We start from the raw sequence: 21,937 nt of genomic DNA on the forward strand, positions 1-21,937 counted from the left end.
ACTAGTAGTGGAATTAAAGCATGTGCCACCACTGTCTGGCTTCTGTCATCTTTATTATAGTGTTTGCTTATTTTGGATTCTTTTATAGCTTTATAGGATAGAAACATAAATTATTGGGTCTTAGCTTTTTAAAAATATAATCCCAGCACTTGGGAGGCAGAGGCAGGTGAATTTCTGAGTTCTAGGCCAGCCTGGTCTACAGAGCGAGTTCCAGGACAGCCAGGGATACACAGAGAAACCCTGTCTTCAAAAACAAAACAAAAAACAAAACAAAACAAAAAATACCATGTCTCTCTAGACATTGATGTGTTTACTGTGTTTTCATTTCATGTGTTTCCTTTTACATGGATACACATTTGTCTGCATGCATGTCTATGTACCAGATGATCTCAGTGCCTGCGTAGGCCAGACTGTGAGTCCCCATATGGGTGCTCTGTGTGGGAGCAGAGGGACAATGATCTTAACTCCCTAGTGATTTCTCCAGCCCCTTGTTTCCAGATTTTTATAACCCCAAATTCTTTCTGATTTCCCTTGTAGCTTCTTTTTGACCAAAGCATGCATGTGTATACACACACACACACACACACACACACACACATATGGGGCTGTGTGGCTATGTAACCACTAAAGATTAGTTTTGTGTGGCGTTTATACAGCAAATATTTTTAAACCTTTTACTCTGTTTATATTTTAAGTCAGATCTGTGTAGGCAGATACTATTGAACCTTTTTTTCCCTTAACTATCCAATAATTTTAGCTTTGTTGTTATAGTATTCAGACACATTTTATTGAGTTTTGAGAACACTGAGTTCTTGCTGCCCGATCTCTAGTTTGTTTATATGTCTTTTAAGCTTTTCCTCACTTATTCTGGATTAACTTGGTATTTGTTGTTGTTACTCCGTTTTGAGAGGAAGGGTTGAGTCTTATATAGCTGGGGTTGGTTTTAGACTTAAGAGACTCTCCTGCCTCTGCCTTCCAGTAGCTGGGACTAACAGCCAGCCTACTGCTCATTTTTATTGCTAACATTAATTAGCTTGCTCACAATACATCCCCGGGGAGGAGGGGGTTGGTGTTCATAATAACATTCTTGTCATAGTATACCTACAAAATACATATTTTCTTTTCAGTTTTTATGTGTATAAGTTTCTTGCCTGCTCTACACTGATGGTGTGTTTGGTGCCTAAGGAGGATAGATGAGGGTGTGGTATCCCCTGGAACCGTTGTTACAGATGGTTGTGAGCTGCTATGTAGATACTAGGAATGGAACCCAGGTCTCCTGGTAGTTCAGTCACTGTTGATGAACTGTCTCTCTGGCTCCTATAACGCCATTTTAAATGACTTTTACCTTCATGTACTGTGGGAAGAGGGACCCGGAAGAGGAGGGTAAATGGAGCCAGAGTCTACAATGGTGCCTGGAATTCAGACTCGGAGACCAGCATCAGCGTGCAGACCTAACTTTATTGTTTATTACACAAGCTTACATATAGCTTTCTAGGTAGTTAGGGCATACTTAAGTATTCAAGGGTAAATCGGGGTGCTACGGGTGTTGTTTATCAGAATCTGACTTGTCAGTCTGGGAGCCTGTAGGGAAGGGTCCAATCCCCAGGGGAGATTTCTGTGAAGACCTGGAAAGTAGCCACCGCCCTGACCTTGGGTCCTTTGTGTTGTCTCACTGGAATGTCAGGAGCCACATCAGATCAAACACCATACAAGATCAGAACTTTTCAGAGTCGCAGGAGCCTGTGGCGCTCGCTCTCTGTCCCACTTCTGACCCCACGTTCCTCCACATCCCCCACAACATCTTTTATTTCTGATTCCATTGTTTGTCCTGCTATTTTCCTTTGTGTATGTTCTGTGATACGCTATTTTTAATTAATTAATTAATTAATTTTAATTAATTAATTTTGTGTGCATGTGTTGAGGTCAAAGGACAAAATGTGGGAATCAATTTTCTCTTCCAACTGTTTGAAATCGTTGGGGTAAAGGGAAAGAGCATTTACCTGAGCCATCTTGCCTACCCCAGTTTTTTGTTTAAACAGTGAAGTATTGTTTAAATAGATTGTCTCAACCGTCCTTGTTGCTATAACAAAATATTTGTGGTGGGGGACTTGCTGCTTCTCTACCAAGTACAAGGCTCTAGGTCTGGTCTCCAGGACAGAGTGCAAGGGAGCTGTGGCTAACTTATAAAGAGTATTCATTTATTTCTCACATTTCTGGGTACTAGAATTTCCAGATTCTATATCCTGGCAAATTTAGAGTCCAGGGACAGGCTTAGCTTTCTGGTGTCAGGATAGAACCTCTTTGCTAAGTCCTTACATAGTAGAAGGTAGGGGGCAAAGGGGGCCTAATCATTTGCCTCCACGTGTGCAGGTGCCTATGGAAGCCAGAAGAAGGCCCTGGTTAGACCCCCTGGAACTGGAGTTACAGGTCATTGTGAGCTGCCATGTAGGTGTGCTGGGAATTGAACTGGGGTCCTCTGCAAGCCGTCTCTCCAACCATTTGTGTATACATTTTCAGGTGTGTGTGGAGGCCAGCGATTGAGGTTGGGTGTTTGTCAGTTGCTCTCCACCTTACTCTTGAGTCAGGGTCTCTAATTGAATCTGGAGCTTGCCAATTGGGCTACCTTAGCCGGCCTGGGAGCTCCAGGGAGTCTCCTGTCTTCCATATTACCAGTGATGGGATTACAGGTGAGTTCAGTCCCTAGCTTTATTTGTGGGTGATGAGAATTGAACTCTGGCCTTTCAGGCTTAAACAGCAGGCCCTTTACCAACTGAGCCATCTCCCTGTCTTCCCAGCCCCTTTGGCTCTTTTCCAAGCCTGCACATTTCATCTGTTAGGGGAGGACTTTACTCACTTCCGGAACTTTCCACCTCAGTGTCTACCTGAACCTTGGAGGGACACAATTACTCAAACCATAATAGATATTTTCTGACACTTTTCATTCCTTTGGTATTTTCCTTCTGCTTGAACAGTGTTCTCTATAATTTCTATGGTGCAGGTTTGCTTCTGATGAATTCTCTTTGATTTTGTTTGAAAAAAAATTGTCAATTTTGTTTTTATTTATCTGTTTGATAATTAGATGGAAATCTCAGCAATAGGCATGCCTTACTTGCTGGGTTTTTTTTTTTTTTTTTTTTTTGTTGTTGTTGTTTGTTTGTTTATTTTTGGAGATAGGGTTTCTCTGTGTAGACCACACTGGTCTAGAATTCAGAGATCCTCCTACTTCTGCCTCCTGGGTAAGTGCTAGGATTAAAGAACTGCCTATGTAAAGGGGCTAGCCTCGACATCATAGAGATCTGCCTATTTCTGCCTCTCAATGCTGTGATTAAAAGCATTTGGTTCCAGTCCAGCCATTTCATTTATTTTAAACTGCGTGTCTTATTTTTCTTTTTTTTTATGTGACATTTATGCTTGTGTATGTCTCTGTTAATGTAGATGCACACACATGTGTCAGAGAATGCTCGAAGTGACTAAATGACAGCTTGTCCTTACAGGTGTTGGCTCTCTCCTTCCATCATGTGAGTGCCTGGGGTTTAAACTCAGTTCTTTCGGCCTGGAGGAAAGCACCTTTACCTATGAAGCCACCTTGCCAGCCTCCTAGGTTTAAGGTTTTCATTGTTATAAATCTTTGTAATTGAGACAAAATTTAAGATTAATTCTGTTACGACATAATATATGCATGTTTCAACTCTTAGAAAAGTGCCTATGCAACTCATTTAAAGGTACAAGGTTTAATTCAGGTTTTTTTTTTTTTTTTTTTTTTTTTTGTTGTTGTTGTTTTTGAGACAGGGTTTCTCTGTAGAGCCCTGGCTGTCCTGGAACTCATTCTGTAGACCAGGCTGGCCTTGAACTCAGAAATCCACCTGCCTCTGCCTCTCAAGTGCTGGGATTGAAGGCGTGCACCACCACAGCCCGGCCAATTCAGTCCTTTTAATAGCTGTTATTACAAACTGTTTAGGCTAACTAAGCAATGCAAATTACCAGCCAATCAATCAAACTAATGTAATGTTAGATTCTAGTCTGGATTATCACAGAAATATATGTTCTGGGTTCAACAGATAATAGGTAGCTGGAGACCAGCAATGTTTGCTTGTTCAGATATGCTACGAATAGATAGATGGTCTTCAAAACCTCAGAGACTCACAGAATATGGCATTTAAAGATCTTTTCTATTAATTTAAGTCCTTTTTGACATTGAGGCATGTCAGCTCCTGGCAGCAGCCTCATTCAGCTTGGAAAAAAAAATAGAAATGGCCTCCATATGGAGTTGCTTCAATTGTGGCAAGCTAGCCACTGGGCAAAGAAAAATGCTCTAGCTTTATCTGCAGACAGAATGCCATCCAGAAAGGACAAATGGATGTAGGGAAGTTAATTGCCAACTTCTGCCAAGACAGGGTAAGCAAGTCCCTTATAATTCATGCTTCACAAAAGGTCTGTCAGATATTCTGAGCCAAAGGCTGAAGATAGATACTCCAGCCTATAGAGAATTAAACTCAAGACCTCTGGAAGAATAGTCAGTGCTCTTAACCACTAAGCCATCTCTCCAGCCCTATAATGCTAAATTCTATACTGAAAGGTCTAAGCCTAGGAGTGACTTCCCTTCCTGTATTTACAAGCTTTTGTTGTGCAAACCTTGTTCCTTAGTTTAAAACTATTGGTTAAATAAAATTGACTACAGCCAATTACTGGAGAGATTAGAGGGAGGTGAATTTGGAGTGACCTGGTTGGAAGAGGAGAGACAAGGGAAAAAGAGGAGGAAGGAGAGAAGAGGAAGAAGCCATGACAGGAGAGGAACCATGAGGACATGACCAGAAGAAACTGCAAGTATCTGGGGTACACTGCTGGGGAGGTAGCCAGTCCTGCCTGCAGTTAGAAGAGTAGATTAGGGGTGACTGCCAGTAATTTTCTCTTTCTTTCTTTTTTTTTCAAGACAGGGTTTCTCAGTATAGCCTTGGCTGTCCTGAAACTCACTCGGTAGACCAGGCTGGCCTCAAACTCAGAAATCTGCCTGCCTCTGCCTCCTAAGTGCTGGGATTAAAGGCATGTGCCACCACTGCCCAGCGCCAGTAATTTTCAAAACCTAATAAAATAACCATAGTCTGAGTCTCATTTATTTGTAAGCTAGTCAGGATAAGCTTAAATTGTTTGTACTACACTCACTGAACCTGAAATTTTATAGATTTGATAGCTCTGGCAAGCCAATGAATTTCAAAGATCCTCCTTTCTCTGCTAGGGCTAGGGTTTTGGCACCCTCTGATACGCCCAGGTTTTTATGGGTGTTCTAGGGTCCAAATTCAGGTACTCTTGTGTATTTTACCAACTGAGTCATTTCCACAACTCCCTAATTAATTTATGAGTGGATTAATCACCCTTGTCAGCTTGGCAGTGGTATTAAGCATCATTAATTCCAGCCCTCAAGAGGCAGAGGCAGGCAGATCTCTAAGCCAGGACAGCTACACAGAGAAACCCTTCCTCAAAAGCAAAAAAAAAAAAAAAACAAAACAAAACCCCACCTTGTCTGGTCTTATATGTTTAATACTTCATAATGGGATCTAGTTCAACATAAGCTTCCGCTGAGACATCCAAACCACTAGCTGTGCAGTGGAGGCAGAAGCACAGGAAGGGCCGGTCTAATGCCAGCTGTGATGGCTTTCTCTCCTGACTTGTTAGGTGAGACCCTGCTGGTAATTTCTGCTAAACACCTTCTGATCCAGAGTCTCCAGTCTTCCCAACAACTCTAAAATACGTTCTGTTGTAGAATATTCACCAGTGAAAGAAAGACTGCTTGCACATGGGCTTAAGCCATGAAAAGTCTTTATTAGCTGGCTAGTGACTTCACTGGGCATTCAGGACCCCAGTGCAGCACAACATCTTTTCTCAGGGGTGAGTTTTTAAGCACAGAAACCATGTTTGGAGTTGACACACTTCAGTTAATAACAGTTAGCCAGAAGTGGAACTACAGAAGCTTAAAAAAAAAAAAAAAAAAAAAAAAAGCGCCATTTTGAGACTTTCCAAGAACTATATGGATTTTGTTGGATTAGGTCTTGTTTTCATTTTGGCATGTGGTGCTCTCTGCATGCTGAGTTTTACAGCCTGAATGGCACTTCCACCATGGAGTCAATTGTGGTAAGGCCTACTCAGTCTGTGGCTGGCTTCATTACAGTACTACCCTTTCAGTAAGTTAACTTTCTTTTTAAGTTATTGAGAGTGAATTGATTAGCTTTATCTCAGTGGACAGCAAAGAAACATCAAGGGAAAGGTAACTTTAGAGGAATTAAATTATTCTGTTGCTGTAGGTGGGTAACAGCCAAGTCTAATATGGGGGTGGTGGTGGTATGTGAGTTAGCCTTTCATTGTGAGTGTTCATTGGTCTGAGTCCTTTCTTCTTGTTCTGATTCTAGTTTCATCAAGCACTGTTCTCACTATAGTTCTCTCACAGAACTATTATGGGAACAAAAGTGCTGTAGTAATTTTAAGGAGTCTAGTCTGAAACTGGGCATGGTAGTGCGTGCCTAGTTTGTAATCCAGTATTTAGGAGGCAGAAGCAAGAGAGTCGGGAGTTCAAGGTTATCCTCAGCTATATATACATCAAGACCTTGTCTTTAAATCATAGGTACACATACTTACACACACACACACACACACACACACACACACAGAATTCCAGTTTGGATAACATAGATAAGAGTAGTATCTCACTGGAAACTTTTGGGGTGGTATCTCTAGCATAGCAAGCTGGGTTTATGCATCCTGAATTTAAAGATGAGTTCACTTCTGAAGATGGTAGGAAAACCAAATTTTCTAACCTGTAAGGCAAGGCTAAAGGTGTGTTTCTTGAGATCTGGCAAATTCACCCAGCCAGTGGCATTTTTAACACAATTTGTATACTTCACACTGTATACCTGAATGCAGCCTCATGAACTTAGTGTGTGTGTGTGTGTGTGTGTGTGTGTGTCTGTGTGTGGCAGCTTGGAAGAAATGTCCCTTGTAGGCTCCCATATTTGTGCACTCAGTCCCTGGTTGGTGGTATTGTTTGGAAGGTTGTGGAACCTTTAGGAATTGGGCCTTGCTGGAGGAAGTACTGTCACTGATTGTCCACAGCCTTAGTTCCGGGGGACCCAAAAGGCATGAGCACAAGATGCACATACATGCACGCCTGCAAACATTTATATACATACAAAAAGACATGAGCACATGATTCACATATGTGCATGCCTGCAAACATTTATATACATACAAAGGTCACGAGCACAAGGTGCACATATGTGCATGCCTGCAAACATTTATATACATACAATTTAAAGTCTAAAAAAAAAATTCAAATTGTTTTTTGTATTTCTTGTTGCAGCTAATTCTTATTACACATCATCATCATCGTTGTTATTATTGTTATTAGTTATTCCTTCCGTGTGCTCAGATCAAAGGTGTGTGCCTCCTAGCATGACTTTTCTGGGGCTTCAAGGAGAAAGTGGGACAGAAGAAAAGCCTACAGCCGGGCAGTAGTGGCACATGCCTTTGATCCCAGCACTTGGGAGGCAGAGGCAGGTGGATTTCTGAGTTTGAGGCCAGCCTGGTCTACAGAGTGAGTTCCAGGACAGCCAGGGCTACACAGAGAAAAAAAGAAAGAAAGGAAGAAAGAAAGAAAGAAAGAAAGAAAGAAAGAAAGAAAGAAAGAAAAGAAAGAAAGGAAGGAAAGCCTAAGACCTGGTAGGAACCCTAAATCTGGACACTCAAGTTCCCACAGAGGTAAATGGAGAGTAAATACACTCCAACCTGACAAACAAGAAAGAAAATTGTCTTTGAATATGGGAAGTTGTGGTGGTGTATGTGGGTGCCACTAGACCCATAGACTGGGGTTTACAGCTCACACAGAAATGTCTTGATGGCCTTTCATTAAATAAAATAATAACAGTGAATTTAAAGTGTTTCTTCCTGAGGGAGAAAAAAGACCAACAACCCAACAGTAAATTCCCTCTGGAACAATGACTCAGTTTTTCTCTCACAGACAACATTCCAGTGAAAATACCAAGGGTGAAGAGGGTTGAAGAGAGCGAAACCCACCAAAAATATAAAAAGATCTGATGAACCAATAAAAGAAGCAAAGCTAGTTTCCCCCCTTCTTCCTGACATTGTGTTTCTGCAGTGAAAGGATTCAAGAGCTCTGTGGTTCATCTTCCACAGAAAAACCACACAAAATCAAATGCCAACAGCTTTCTTGGGGTTGGAGAAATGGCTCAGCCTTTAAGAGCACTCCTGGCTCTTGCTGAGGGTTCGACTTCCCAGGACTGACATGGGGCCTCACAACTGCTACAGTTCCAGGGGATCCATGCCCTCTTTGGACATCTGTGGGCTCATGCATGCAGATGGTAGTGCACACGCAAACGCCCAGGCACACATGCATACACAGAAAATAAGAAACCAAAACAACTTTCTTCTTTTGCACCTTAGTTGTCCTCCCTGGAGGGAGCTATTCCTCACAGTTTTAGGAATGTTTCTTAGGGTTACCATTTAATGTGGCATTGGGGATTGGGTACCTAGGTTAAAACCTCTAAATTTACATAAAATCTTTGCTATGTGGGTTACTTTTAGTTGTCAGCTTGACTGGTGCTAGACCTGTGAGGGAAGGTTGTCATTATGCCTCCCCTTTCTGCCCTCTCTGCTCTGAGACACAGTCTCACTGTGTACCTCTGGCTAGCCTAAAACTCCATAAACAGACTAGGCTGGCCTTGAACTCACAGAGATCTGTCTATCTCCTAGAGAGAGGTGGACACTTGAGTGCTCGGATTGAAGGCGTGCAGTTCCACTACACTGGGCTGTGAGAAAGTTTCTTGACCAGTTTATCTGAAGTGGGACACTCACCCTGAATGTGGGTAGCAGCGTCCAGTGGCAGCCCAGATAAAAAGGAAGTTCAGCAATTTCTTTCTCCCTGCTTGCCTTCCTTGTGCTGGCAACTTCATCTACCCTGTTTGCTCTCTTTCTACCACTGCTGCCATTCCTTGTGGAAATGTCTCAGTTTCTCTAGGCTTCTAATACTCACTGAAGACCAATGGCTTTTCCAGAAATCCTCCAGGCCTTCAATGCCAGACTAGGACTACTGAGGAATCTGGCCTCATAGATTGAGTTATCAGAGTCTCCAAGGTAAATGCAGCCACTGCTGTACTACCTAGAGTATAGTGTGTAAGTCAGTTGTACTGGTAAGTTTAATGTCGTCAACTTATTATACTCATCAGAGCTTCACTTAAGAAAATGCCTCTAGAAGATCTGGCAATAGGCATTTTCCTTTGTGATTGATGGGGAGAGCCCAACCCACTGTGGGTGGCGCCACTCTTGTGCTGGGGGTCCTGGGTTCTATAAGAAAGTAGACTAAGTCACAGGAGAGCAAGCCAGTAAGCAGCACCCCTCCATGGCATTCTGTATTCTCTAGGTTCCTGCCCTGTTTGAGTTCTTGTTCTGGCTTTTAGTGACAGACTACAGTGTGGAAGTGTAAGTTAAATAAACCCCTTCCTCCCAATCTTGCTTTTTGATCATGGTATTTCATCACTGCAATAGAAACCATAGCTAAGACACCAATCTAATAAGTCTCCATTTTAATAAATATGCATGCTGTTAGTTCTGCTCATATACAAGACATGGTAGTATACTTTTGTAACCCCAGTGCTGGGCAACAGAAAAAAAAAAGAGGATCTTTAGGGCTCACTGGCCAGCCAGTCTAGCCATCTTGGTAACATCCAGGCTAAGTGAGATATCAAACAAACAAAGAAACACCCCAAACCAACCAACCAGCCAAACAACCAAAACCAACAAGACAAGGTAGATGGCTTCTGAGGAGCAATGCCTAAGATTGACCTCTGGCCTAAACATGCCCCTGATTCATGTGTGCATGCACCAGCACACACACACACACACACACACACACACACACACACACACACAAACTAAATAAGACTTAAAATGCTAAATGTTTGTTCCTATGATATATTATTAACCCCCATATTTTGTGGTGCTAAAGATCAAACCCTGGGCCTTGTGTATGCCAGACAAGCAATCTCTTTTGAGCTATACACATAGACCAATATATTCATTTTATAATCAAGGTTATGAAATAATCTAGCAAAGGTACACACAGCCACAGAGGCAGTCTTAGGGATAAAACCTTTGTCATGCCAACCAACCTCAGGCTTGTTTAAAACTTGTTAGCTTAACTTATTTTAATCAAATTTTTTCTTCTCCATACACCATCTTATTTCTAGTAAACATTTAGTTTTTTTTGTTTTTGTTTTTTTTTTTTTTTTTTTCTTTTTTGGTTTTTCGAGACAGGGTTTCTCTGTGTAGCCCTGGCTGTCCTGGAACTCACTCTGTAGACCAGGCTGGCCTCGAACTCAGAAATCTGCCTGCCTCTGCCTCCCAAGTGCTGGGACTAAAGGCGTGCGCCACCACTGCCTGGCTAAACATTTAGTTTTTAATGTAATGTAGATAGCTTAGTTCTTATCCTGGTTTGTAATATGGTGCAGGTTAAAAAAAAAAAAAAAAAAGCTCATCCAAGTTTTCTACTGTTGGCTTTGTGTGGTGAGGAGATAATTTTCAATAATATAATCCATAGCTCATTCACTGTTTTGTAGATTTGGTTTAACTATTGATCTAATTATGTCCTTTGAATCAGAAGGCAAGTGAGTGTCCTGCTGGAATCAGAAGAGGAGGTCTTATCCAGTGTTGTCAATAATTTTCTGTGTACCCTGGCAAGTAACTTAACCTTAGTTTTTTCTCTCAGTTTTTTTAACCATTGTCAAGATAAGATCCATATGTTAAGATTGGCAGAGCCATCAGAAATTACACAGCAAAATTCCTTTATTTTATGGAGGGACTGAGTGATTTACCCTACCTTCCTATGTAGTTAGTTTTACTAGGCATTACAGACCAGTATCTTTCCCATGCATTGTGTTTTCTCTGTTGTCTCAAGAAATAAATGAGAAAAAAGTGAAAGCACTCAACAAATATAAAGCTATTTTTAAAAAAGTTAGAAAATAATGGTATTAACATTTTATTAGAATGTGAGCTCTAGCTTTGCACAACTTAAAAGTTAGAAGTTATGAAGCCTATAGAGGGAAAAAGACAGAAAAAGGAGTCAGGCTGGAACAAAACAGTGAGTTCGTTGAATACCTTTGAAGGGAAAACAAAACACCCTCAAGCATAGTGATATCCTCTCAATGTTTACTGGTATTTTTCCACTTTGAGCATTTCTGAAGGAAAGGTGTACAATAATAATGTGCCATGCCATTTTCTGGTTATATAGAACATCATATCTTTTTTTAAAATTTACAATACTCAGGCCACTGCCCTAAACAAGTCGCTGCAACCTGCAAAAAAAAAAAAAAAAAAAAAAAAAAAAAAAAAAAAAAGCCTCAGTCCCGGCCGAGACTCCAAGTCCCGAAATGCTTTCCGACCTGTCTGCCCCGCCTATTCGCAAGGGCGATGCTTCCATCGGGAATTGTAGTCATGTAGAGCCCGATTTCTGGGATGTAGTACAGAACGACGATCCCCTAAAAAACTACAACTCCCAAAAGGCCGCGAGCGCCCTTCCCGCTCCGCCGCTGTCGGGGTCAGCCTCTGGCCGCTCCTCCCTCGCTGGTCTGCGCTGTTCATGCCTTCCTGTTGGTCCGAGCTGGGAGAAGTTCACTCTGATCAGCTGATTCCAACTGACAACAAGAGAGGAGGAAGCCTGGGAGGCAGCAGAGGAGGAGGGGGCGGAGATGGAGCTGAGGATGGATCCGCCGGGGCCCTAGAGCAGCCCGGTCCCGTCGGCAATCCGCGTCTCCTACACAGCCTTGTCCTGGCGGAGCTGCTCCGGGTGGGCTCCGCGGGCGGCGACGGACAGGGCGGGGGCGCCTCGGCCCAGCCCCAGGCGAGCGCTGGTCCCGGGGCTCCAGTCGCTCCTGGGAGGAAGGGGGGACGGGTGCGGCTCGAGTGGGGGTGGGGTGGCATAAACAATGGATTCGGCTCCGGGATGTGCGGGTTTGTGAGATTTGAGTGTGTGTGGGGTCTTCTTTGTTCTTCGGCTCCGCTGCCACCCCTTGGGTTGTGGTGGTGGTGTTCGGGAGCAAGGTGGGAGTGAGGGACCCTGGATTGGTGGGGGGCTCCGAGTGGGCATATTGTTTGCTTGGCCTGGTGGTGGTGAGGGTCAGCTGTTCATTTGAAGGTTGGTTTTGTTTTTTTGTTTTTGTTTTTTTTTTCTCAGTAGTGACAAGTTTTGGTATTTATTTCCCTTTTGGGAGCTGACTGGACACGTCTGAGGTTAAGGTGTAAATAAGGTCCCCTGGTTACTCCCTTGCCTTGTTTATCTGAAGATCAGATGGATAGATTGGTTACTGTAAGGGAGGAGTGAGTATCTGAAAGGAGGACTTTACACTTGGTTGTGCTCTTGGAATAGAACGCAAAGGTAGGGCGTATTAGGAGTGATTACATTTAGACGTGGCCCCAAACCCCCTTTCCTGTCTCTCTAAGTTTTGATTTGTTTTGTTTTAAGTGTTTGAGTGACAAGAGAAAATGAGCCTGGCTCTACTAGTGCTGGAATTCTGCCTCCTGTTGCTCCCAGCTCTCTTCCTCTGTAGAAAAAAGGGGCAAAAGCAAGCACAGTAGTTGTTTTCTTGTTTCTGAACATGAAGTTGGGACTATCATTGTCAATTTTAGAGTCCTTACTAGGCCTTTGCTTGTCCAGAGCTAAAAGAGTCCATTTATAAGGATAATTGGGTTTGTGGAGGTCTTTGAGAGAGGTCTGAATTTATTGTTACAGTATTTTTCTTAGCTTTTTACAGACCGTCTTCTCCACTTCACACATATAAGGAGCAGGTGCAGAGAGCTAGCTTCCTAAAAACTGTCTGTTTAGTGATTTTTGAATCAGAATTTAATATAATGAGCAGAGCATTTAACCAACAAACCTGCAAAAATCTTTTAGAGCCTCTGAGTCTAGAAGTGTTTGTTTTGAGACAGGGTCTCTCTGTGAAACCCTGGCTGTGGCTTGAAACTCACAGAGATCCACCTGCCTCTGCCTCCCCTGTGCAGGTGCCTCTAGGCTGGTTTTTGTAGTTAACTTAGTAGCCAGGCTTTAGCCTTTTGAGTGCTAGCATTCACAGGTGTACCACTGTACCCAGCATGGCAATTGTTTTTAGAAGGGAGATCCTTAGCCATGATTTTGAGATGACATTTCTAGTCCCAGAATAAACCACTGTAGGTTTTATAAGCAAGAGTGAGGGTTCTCTCTGGTTTTGGCCTAGCATTTAGGTGTTTTTTTTTTTTTTTTTTTTTTTTCTTTTTTGCTTAGTTTAAGGTACACTTCTGCTTTTTTCTCCCCAGATTAGTAAAATCTTCTTTCTCTGTTCTAGGTAGCCCTTGAAACATTGGCTTGAGGTCCAAGTAAATCAAACAGCTCCTCACCACCTTCTGTCATCACTATGACTTTGTAGCTGAGGCCCAAACCGACGAGCTGACCTTTGTGAACCCAGCAGACCCTTCAGCGTGGGGCAGAGACTGTCAAATTCGCTTTCACTATACACCTTTCTTTGTACTTTGCAGAGGATGAGACCATCAAACTCAGTGGACACTGCTGCTGGTACAAGAGACTTGGAGGCAGAGAATTAAAAAGTTGAACGCTTGTTGAGTGTGTGAAAATCTTTAGCCGGACAGGTTTTCTATTTTAAAGGGTTCAGAACCCTGTGGAAGTGCTAGCTGTCTTCAGACTCAAAGCCTTTGTCTTTCTTCATTCCTGGGAAAGTACAGTAGTGACTGTTGCAGGGTGGGTGTTTTCCAGACAAGTCTAAGCTATGAGTGCCCAGACTTCCTTAGCAGAAAAGGGCCTGAATCCGGGGCTCATGTGCCAAGAGAGCTACGCTTGCAGCGGGACTGATGAAGCTGTCTTCGAATGTGATGAGTGTTGTAGTCTGCAGTGTCTCCGCTGTGAGGAGGAACTCCACCGGCAGGAGCGCCTTCGAAACCATGAGCGGATAAGACTCAAAGCTGGCCATGTCCCTTACTGTGACCCCTGCAAGGGCCCCAACGGGCATTCTCCAGGTGTTAGGCAGAGGGCAGCCGTGAGGTGCCAGACCTGCAAAATCAATCTCTGTCTGGAGTGCCAGAAGAGGACTCATTCAGGGGGTAACAAGAGAAGACACCCCATTACTGTGTACCATGTCAGTAAGGTCCAGGACGCCCTGGAGGGGGAAGAGATGGATGAGGAGACCAAGAGAAAGAAGATGACAGAGAGGGTTGTGAGCTTCCTCCTGGTAGATGAAAACGAAGAGATCCAGGTAAGTCCACAGCCATTAGGGACTCCTCTCTGTATATCCATCTGTTGCTGGGAGTTTGCTCTCCAAGACAGTCAGGAAGGAGGCAGTGCCCCTTAGAGGCAGAAGCCTTAAGTTGTCTGGAGTCAAATTTATTTAGGTGGCTTGTTGTTGATTTTGTTTTGAAAAGTTTCACTCCGTAGCTTGGCTGGCCTGGAATTCACAACAGTCCTTCTGCCTCAGCTTTCCAAGTGCTGGGATTGTAGATGTGAGCCATTATGTCTGGCTTACTTTTTTTTTAGTTTTTTCAGACAGGGTCTTGCTGGGTAGTTCAGGCTGGCCTTGAACTGGTAATCCTTCTACCTCAGCCTCCCAAGGTGCTGGGACTGCAGAGTTAAGAGTTAGTTATTTACCAGCTAGATAATCTTGGGCCAAATTAGTTTTTCTTTCCTCCAAGCCTTAGTTTTCTCATCTATACAATGGGAACAGTGGTTGTGAGAATGAAATGAGCCTCTGCAGGGTGTTGCGTGCCAGCACTGTCATTAGTGGTAGGAAAAACTGCTTAAAACAGCTTAAGACATGCAGGAGAGTATGTAGAAAACCCGTGAATAATGTTAGAAATGTGTATCCTTAGTATTGAAGGGAAAAAAAAAATATTTTTTTTTTGTTTTTTTTGTTTTTTCGAGACAAGGTTTCTCTGTGTAGTCCTGGCTATGCTGGAACTCTGTAGACCAGGCTGGCCTCGAACTCAGAAATCCGCCTGCCTCTGCCTCCCAAATGCTGGGATTAAAGGCATGCGCCACCACCGCCCGGCGGAAAAAAAATCTTTTATAAAGACATTTTTCTTCCAGGTGGCCTCTTTTGGTTTAATTGTACAAGCTTCTTAGTTCATAATCTGTTGCTAGAGCAAAATACCTGAGTCTGGGTAACTTATGAGGAATAAAAAAATTCATTTTTCCTCACAGGTCTAGAGGCTGGAAAATCTGGGAGTCTCTGAGTATTATGTGGGAGCGGGTATCAGACTTCTGCTCAAGTTTCTTGGCTCAGTAAGCCATTCCTCCCATCACAGGGCTCCACTTTGATGACTTTACCCCAATTACTTCTCATAGAGTTCACTTCCAGAACTTCAGTGTTCAGATAGGAGGGTCAAGTGTGGGTGGCACAAGACTGCTCAACGGTTAAGAGCAGCGGATTGTTCTTGCAGATGACCAGTTCAGTTTTCCAGCGCTCGTATTGGGAGGCTCACAAATGCCTGTAATTCTAGGTAAGGGATCCAACAGTCTCTTCTGCTCTCTAAGAACATCATGTACACAATACTCCACATAAACATATATTATTAAAAATAGTTTCAGAAGACGATTCCAACGGTGGTGACTTGTGATCAGTAGAAGCCAGGGAAGGCTTCCAGAGTGACTCTGGTCTGTCCCACTTGGGGAGAGAGTGGCAAGAGATGGCTATGGATGTGAAGTTCAAAAAGAATGTCCCTTAGCTGGGAGTCAGATGGTGGGCTGTGACCATCAGGAATGACTGTGGAAAGGATGATTTTTTTTTTGTTGTTGTTTTTGTTTGTTTGTTTGTTTTTGTGATAGGATGTCTCTATGTAGCCCTGGCTGCCCTGGAACTCCAATCTATAGACAGATCCACCTGCTTCTGCCTCCCAAGTGCTGGGATTAAAGGCCTGTGCTCCCATGCCCTGCTAGGGTAATGTAGTATTAGTTTTTAGTTCTGTTTTTTTTTTTTTTTTTCTTTTTAAATTGGCTTTTAAAAGAACGTGCATGTGTGTCTTACTGCTCCTGTGCCGGGGACAGTTTGTAAGAGTTGATTCTCTCCTTCCACCATGTGGTTCCCAGGGATTGAACTCAGTGTTGGTGGCAACAAGCTTCTTACTGGATAAGCCATCTGGAGGCAGGCCCTTTGGTTGGCTGTCAAGGAGAGACTGCCTCAGTGTTGAATTCACATCGTAGCTCAGTGCTCCTGGGCTGTGCAGCCACAGCAGGCACTCCCGCCTCACTAGTCCCTTCTGCCTCAGTTTCACAGAGCCATGGAGAGAACGGGAGTGGAAACAACTTATCATACAGGGCCTGGAGCCTCATGTCCTGGACTGGTTTGTTGTTGTCAGTCCCCTTGTGGTATTTGTGGCCCAGTGACTTAGTATTTGGTGATGACTCACTCAGTCTCCAGAGGGAAGAACTCTGATGTAAGTCACCAACAGAGGGATTTCCCAATTATCCATCAAGTATTTCTTACCTCCTCTCCCCTTTCCTATGTGGATAAGCTGATAGAAATGAATTACGTCATGATCCCTGTTCCTTCCACTGTTGCTGGTTACTTGCTAACACAGACTTCCCTTTATTGGCTTGCGAGGAACTAATAGAGTAATGGAAGAATGACCCAGATCCCATTCTGCCTCCCTTGTCAGCAGTAATGTCTTCATTATGGATTATGCTCTAATTGGGCAACATTTATTAAATATTTCATAAATGGAGCAGCTGGATCTGGATAGTTCTTGTTTGTTCTGGTATACTGCCAGCCTCTGAAAGTCACAGTTCGTGGTATGGAAAGTGAGAGGAAGATCTGTGACGAGCCAGTAGTTTTGAATATTTTGTGTAGACACTTTGTTTTTTTCTTTTTGGTTTTTTGAGAGTATAGATACCTTTTAAAAATATGCCTTTACTGGGCAGTGGTGGCTCACGTCTTTTAATTCCAGCACTTGGGAGGCAGAGGCAGGCAGATTTCTGAGTTCGAGGCCAGCCTGGTCTACAGAGTGAGTTCCGGGACAGCCAGGGCTACACAGAGAAACCCTGGCTCAAAAAACAAAGACAAAAACAAACAAACAAATAGGCCTTAAGGTACATGCTCATTTTAACTTAATATTTATCCTATTCTCCCCCCCCCCCCCCCCGTGTGTTTGTGTGTGAGTGTCTGTGTGTCTGTGTCTTTTTCAGGCTGAAGCTAGAGGTTGATCTTAAGTTACTCTTGGAGACAGTCACTCACTGAACATAGAGCCTGCTGTTTAAGTTAGACTGTGGCCTGAAAGCCCTTGGAGTCCTCCTGCCGCTGCTCCCACCTTTACTGTACCCCAGCACTAGGGTTCCTGGTACCTGCCTCCACACCTGTATCATCTTCATCCCCTCTTCCTCTTTGTCCTTTCTTCTTGCTGGTTCTTGCTGGAGACTTTTAAAGACGTTGTCTAGTGTAGCCCATGCTATCCTCAAACGCTTTGCAATAAAGGATGACCTTGAATTTTCTTTTGAGATAGGGTCTCACAGGCCTTGGATATCTTACACTTCACCATGTAGATAGACCAGGCTGACTTTGAACTTAGAGATCAGTTTGTCTCTGTTTCCAAAGGTGTGTGTTTAGCAGACCTGGCTTGGCTTTGAATTATAATCTCTTTTGACTGACTCCACCTTCTTACTGCTGGGGTCACAGGTTGTACTATCAAGTCTAGTTTATGTGGTTCTGGGGATTGAACCCAAGGCTTGCTTCATGCATACTTGGTCAGCACTTGACCAACAAAGCTCCATTCCCAACCCAGTCAGGCAATCTGCCCATCTGTTTACCTCTGTCTTGTTTTCTTAAAATACGTTTCCCCCAAGTAGGGTAAAAAAAAAAAAAAAAAATCTTGGTATTATCATTTTCAGATAGCTTTTTTATGGGTCTGGAGAGTTGGCTCAGAGGTTAAGAGCACTGGCTGTTCTTCCAAAGGACCTCGATTCAATTCTCCACACCCACATGGTGACTTCCAGCTGTCTGTAACTCTAGTTCCAGGAGATCTGACACTCACAGATCTATGTGCAGGCAGAACACCAATGTACATAAAAGTAAGTAAATTATTTTTTAAAAAAAATCATTTTAATTAATTAATTAATTAATTAATTAATGTGAACCAGTGTCGTTATTTGGGGATGCTTACAGGAGCATAGGCAATTTATCAGTGTCTACACCACTGAAGAAAATATATTCAACTTCTCTAGCAACTATTAGTTAAATACCTGGTGATCCTGAGGAAGGCATGTTTATTTTTTTAGTGAAAAAGTTACTTTGTTTATGTGTGTGTGAGCTTGTCTGACTTCATCTGTGCTAAGTGTGTGTAGGTGCCAGAGAAGGCTAGAAGACAATGTTGGAAGCTGGAGTCATGGGCAGTTGAGAGCCATCTGATGTAGTTGCTGGGAACCAATCACTTTTTCTCTGCAGGAGTGGTCCACCCTCTTAACCTCTGAGTTATTTCTCCAGTCCCTTCTTAGGGTTTGTGGCGGGGTTTCACTGTGGATCTCAAACTAGCCTTGAACTGGTAACCTTCTTGTCCTAGCCTTTCCAGTACAGAGACTTGGTTAGGCCTGCCTTGTAGTTGTACAGTCCATCTTTCTTTTTCTTTCTTGAGACAGTTTCTCTGTAACTGGCTGTCCTAGAACTTGCTCTGTAGAACTCAGAGGTCCACCTGCCTCTGTCTCCTGAGTACTGGGATAAAAGGTGTTCGCCACCATACCAAGATGGTCCATGTTTCTTAACAAGGGATTTTTAGAAAGATAGAAATCTAATGGGATAAATGTAGCTCCACAGAGACACCTACCCTTCATCTGTTTTTGTGTGATGTGTGCAGCTGGGTTGATCACTTCTCAGGAAATAACAGTTTCTCAGTCACAGCAACATTAGTTGGGAATAGTGGATTGAAACAGAATTCATTCCCTTTAGGTGAATATTTGTTCTTATAAAGTTATAAGTAAAGACTTAGATAATGAAATTATCTAGTCTAGTTTTCTAATAGCTTTATATGCAAAGCAGTAAAATATGGTTGTATAACACAAATGTAGACTACACATTGACCTAGTTTATGTCTTATGCCCTACACAACATCACATGCCATGAGAAGCGCACTGTTACCACTGCATTTCATTTTTCCTTTTAATAAAAGTTTTCAGACAGGCTGGTACAATGGTCCAGTGGGTAAAGGTACTTGACCCTGGGAGAGGGACAGTGTCCTCTGATGTCCACATTCACCTCTGCCACATGTGTTTTGTGGCACATTCATGTGTTCGTACACACAAGTGAAGGAAGAGTTAAACGAAACGTGACACAATCTGATTATGTAGTTAGTTCATGGTCTCAGACTTCTGTATAACCCAGTCTGTCCTTGAACTTTTGATCTTAGCCTCCTGAGTGCTGCAATTACAGATGCAGCACCACAGCTGGCCCTGAAATTATTTTTCTCTGTGTTCTGGTGTTGGCTCATAATAGCTGAAGTTGAAAAGCCCCCTCTTATTATGGTGTTAGGAATTTTTCTTAGCACCTGCATGAGGCATTCAACCCTAATGGTAATCCTGTGCATTAGTTTTGCACAGATTACCATCTGATTTCAGAGATCAAAAGTCTTAAAGTGGGTTGATAGGCTGTGCTCTTGTAGAAGCTAGAGAGGAGAATTTTGTTTCTCTTGGTTTTGTCTAGCTGTAAGAGTTGGTGTGCATTCCTTGGTTTGTGGCCCTGTCCTTGAACTTCCAAGTCAGCATGGAAGTTTCTACTCCCGTTGTGTGTTTCTGCTTTATTATCATATTCTTTCTGCTCTGTGTCCCTCTTGATGCCTCTTTGTATGATCCTTGAGGATATATTGGTCCTGCCAAGACAATCTAGCATACTCTCCCCATTTCAAGCTCTTAACTGAGTCATCTTCAGAGTTCTGTTTGTTGTATAAACTGGCATTTCCTAGGTTCCTGGGATCAACACATGGACATCACTTGGGGGATGAGAATCTCTAGCCTGCTACATCTTGGGGAGTAGGTTGTGTTTTCACAGATGAGAACCCTGAAGGTTCATCTGATACAGAATGTCAATAGTGTAGTGACTGAGAAATGGATTTACCAGATAAAGGCTCACTACAGAACTGGGGGAAGCTGCTGTAGAGCAAAGAATTTAACCCAACACCCTTCTTGCTTCTGGTCTCTCAGAAGCAGCCCTGCCAGGTAAGCCCATCCTCTCTCTTTTTTGTGGTCTTTCTAGTGACATGGGGAGACATCTGGGATTGCGCCCGTTTCCTGGGCCCCAGTGGAGCTGACCAGGAAGAGCACAGTATAGAGACCCATTATTCAGTGGTAATGAAGGACTTGCACTAAAACAGGTTGCTTATAATGTCTGGAAGCCAGAACAGCTCCCTTAGCAAATGTCTCCAAGTTAGGAGAATAAGCTTTCTAGTGACTAGGGTTCTTATAGGAGGAAGAGGGTGCTGTTTTCCTATTTTTGGGGTCTTCAGGAAGTCAGACATCTTGTTCTATTAGTATGTTTAGTAATTGGGGTAAAAGATGAAAAACAAAAAGTCATCCTTCATTCTTTTTTTTTTTTTCTTCCAACATTTAGGTCAGTGACCTCATTTTCTAAGATTGATGTGTTTTTGTTTTATGATTGTATGTTGCTTGCATGTGTGTCTATGGTACCGTGTGCATGTCTGATGCCCAACAGAGTTAGAGGTAGTTGAGAGTTGTAAGCTGCCATGTGGTGCTGGCAACCAAACCTGGCTCCTCTGAAAGAGCAGCAAGTGCTCTTAACCCCTGAGCCATTTCTTTAGCCTCTCTTTTAAACAAACTCTGTAGAGGTTTTCCCTCATCCTAGCCCATTCACCTCTTTGATCATTTTTATGAAGTCCCCGTGAGTGTCCTCTCCAGGAGAGGCATACTACCTAGAGCTGTGTCTCATCTTCATGTTGACTGACCGCTGACTGAGACTCAGGCCGGCCCATCTCCTGACATCATGAGCTGACTCATGAGGTAGTTGAGGGGGCTAACGGTCTGGGTGGGTCAGGCCTTTTCTTGAGTCGCAAGCATCCATAGGCTGCTCTGTGACATGGGAACCCAAGCTGAGTCTTCTGCCCTTCTCTCAGCCTGGTCACTGGATACCTCATTGAGACCGGTCCTTTAAGAAGACCCAACACATTGCTTGGCTGCCTCCCCTGTTGACAGTCCCAGAATAGTGCTGCTCAAAATACTGGGACTTGGCTTTTTTTTTTTTTTATTGACCAAAAGAGACCTTACTTTAGTAGGATTCAAAAATGGAAAAAGATGTTTCTTACTGGATGGGAAGACTTTATCCTGACAGACTTTTCCTGCCACATACGTGTTTTTGTGTCATGGTCCATGGGCCTGCTTTACTCTGTCCTCTGGCTCTGGTCTAGGTAGCTCCTGGGACCCTGTCTTTAGGTAGCCTTGTTCAAACCCCAAAGAACTCCATTCTGGCCAGTAGGACATGAGCAAAAGGAATCCTGATTTTCTACATTGTTGGACTTTCCATTCTTCTCTCTAATGGCCAGATGGATAGGGATAAGAGCTGACTTTGGTGCAGTGGGGAGCTACCCTCTGACAGATTCTGGTCAGAATGTACGTGCATTTTGCCATTAGCTTCTTAGGTGCCATGCCAAGAAAATAACACCCAACAACTCTCTGGCACTGTCAAAATAATAATCAATAATTGCCTGAGTGGCAGAGCCTCCCCCAACCCTGTCCTTTACTCATAGAAAGTGAAAGCTCCTTTGTTTAGTGATGGTGATGGACTGGACAGACTTAAATGGGATTACTGGGCAGTGCAGCATTGGGGATGACTCAGACAAACAGAGGCATGAAAGAGCCCCTATTGTGTGTACCTTTAGTCTCTGCTCAGGGTCTTGTGAGTATTCTCAGCTT

At 43.2% G+C, this 21,937-nt stretch overlaps 1 protein-coding gene across 3 annotated transcripts in view; it reads left to right on the top strand.

The window, feature by feature from the left end:
- The first annotated feature begins 11,610 nt into the window (after positions 1–11,610).
- The window catches only part of Zfyve1 (zinc finger FYVE-type containing 1), a 52,067-nt gene continuing 41,740 nt past the window's right edge, over positions 11,611–21,937 (top strand). The window contains exons 1-2 of one of the 3 annotated variants that reach the window (XM_076921746.1): positions 11,611–11,899; positions 13,377–14,297. In XM_076921746.1, coding sequence (XP_076777861.1) covers positions 13,815–14,297 — 483 coding nt within the window. In that variant the 5' untranslated portion in view covers positions 11,611–11,899; positions 13,377–13,814. The remainder of the gene's footprint in view (positions 11,900–13,376; positions 14,298–21,937) is intronic. The other 2 variants (XM_076921744.1, XM_076921745.1) reach the window with 2 other exon arrangements.

Source organism: Arvicanthis niloticus, chromosome 23 (assembly GCF_011762505.2).
Source record: "Arvicanthis niloticus isolate mArvNil1 chromosome 23, mArvNil1.pat.X, whole genome shotgun sequence".
NCBI lineage: Eukaryota > Metazoa > Chordata > Mammalia > Rodentia > Muridae > Arvicanthis > Arvicanthis niloticus.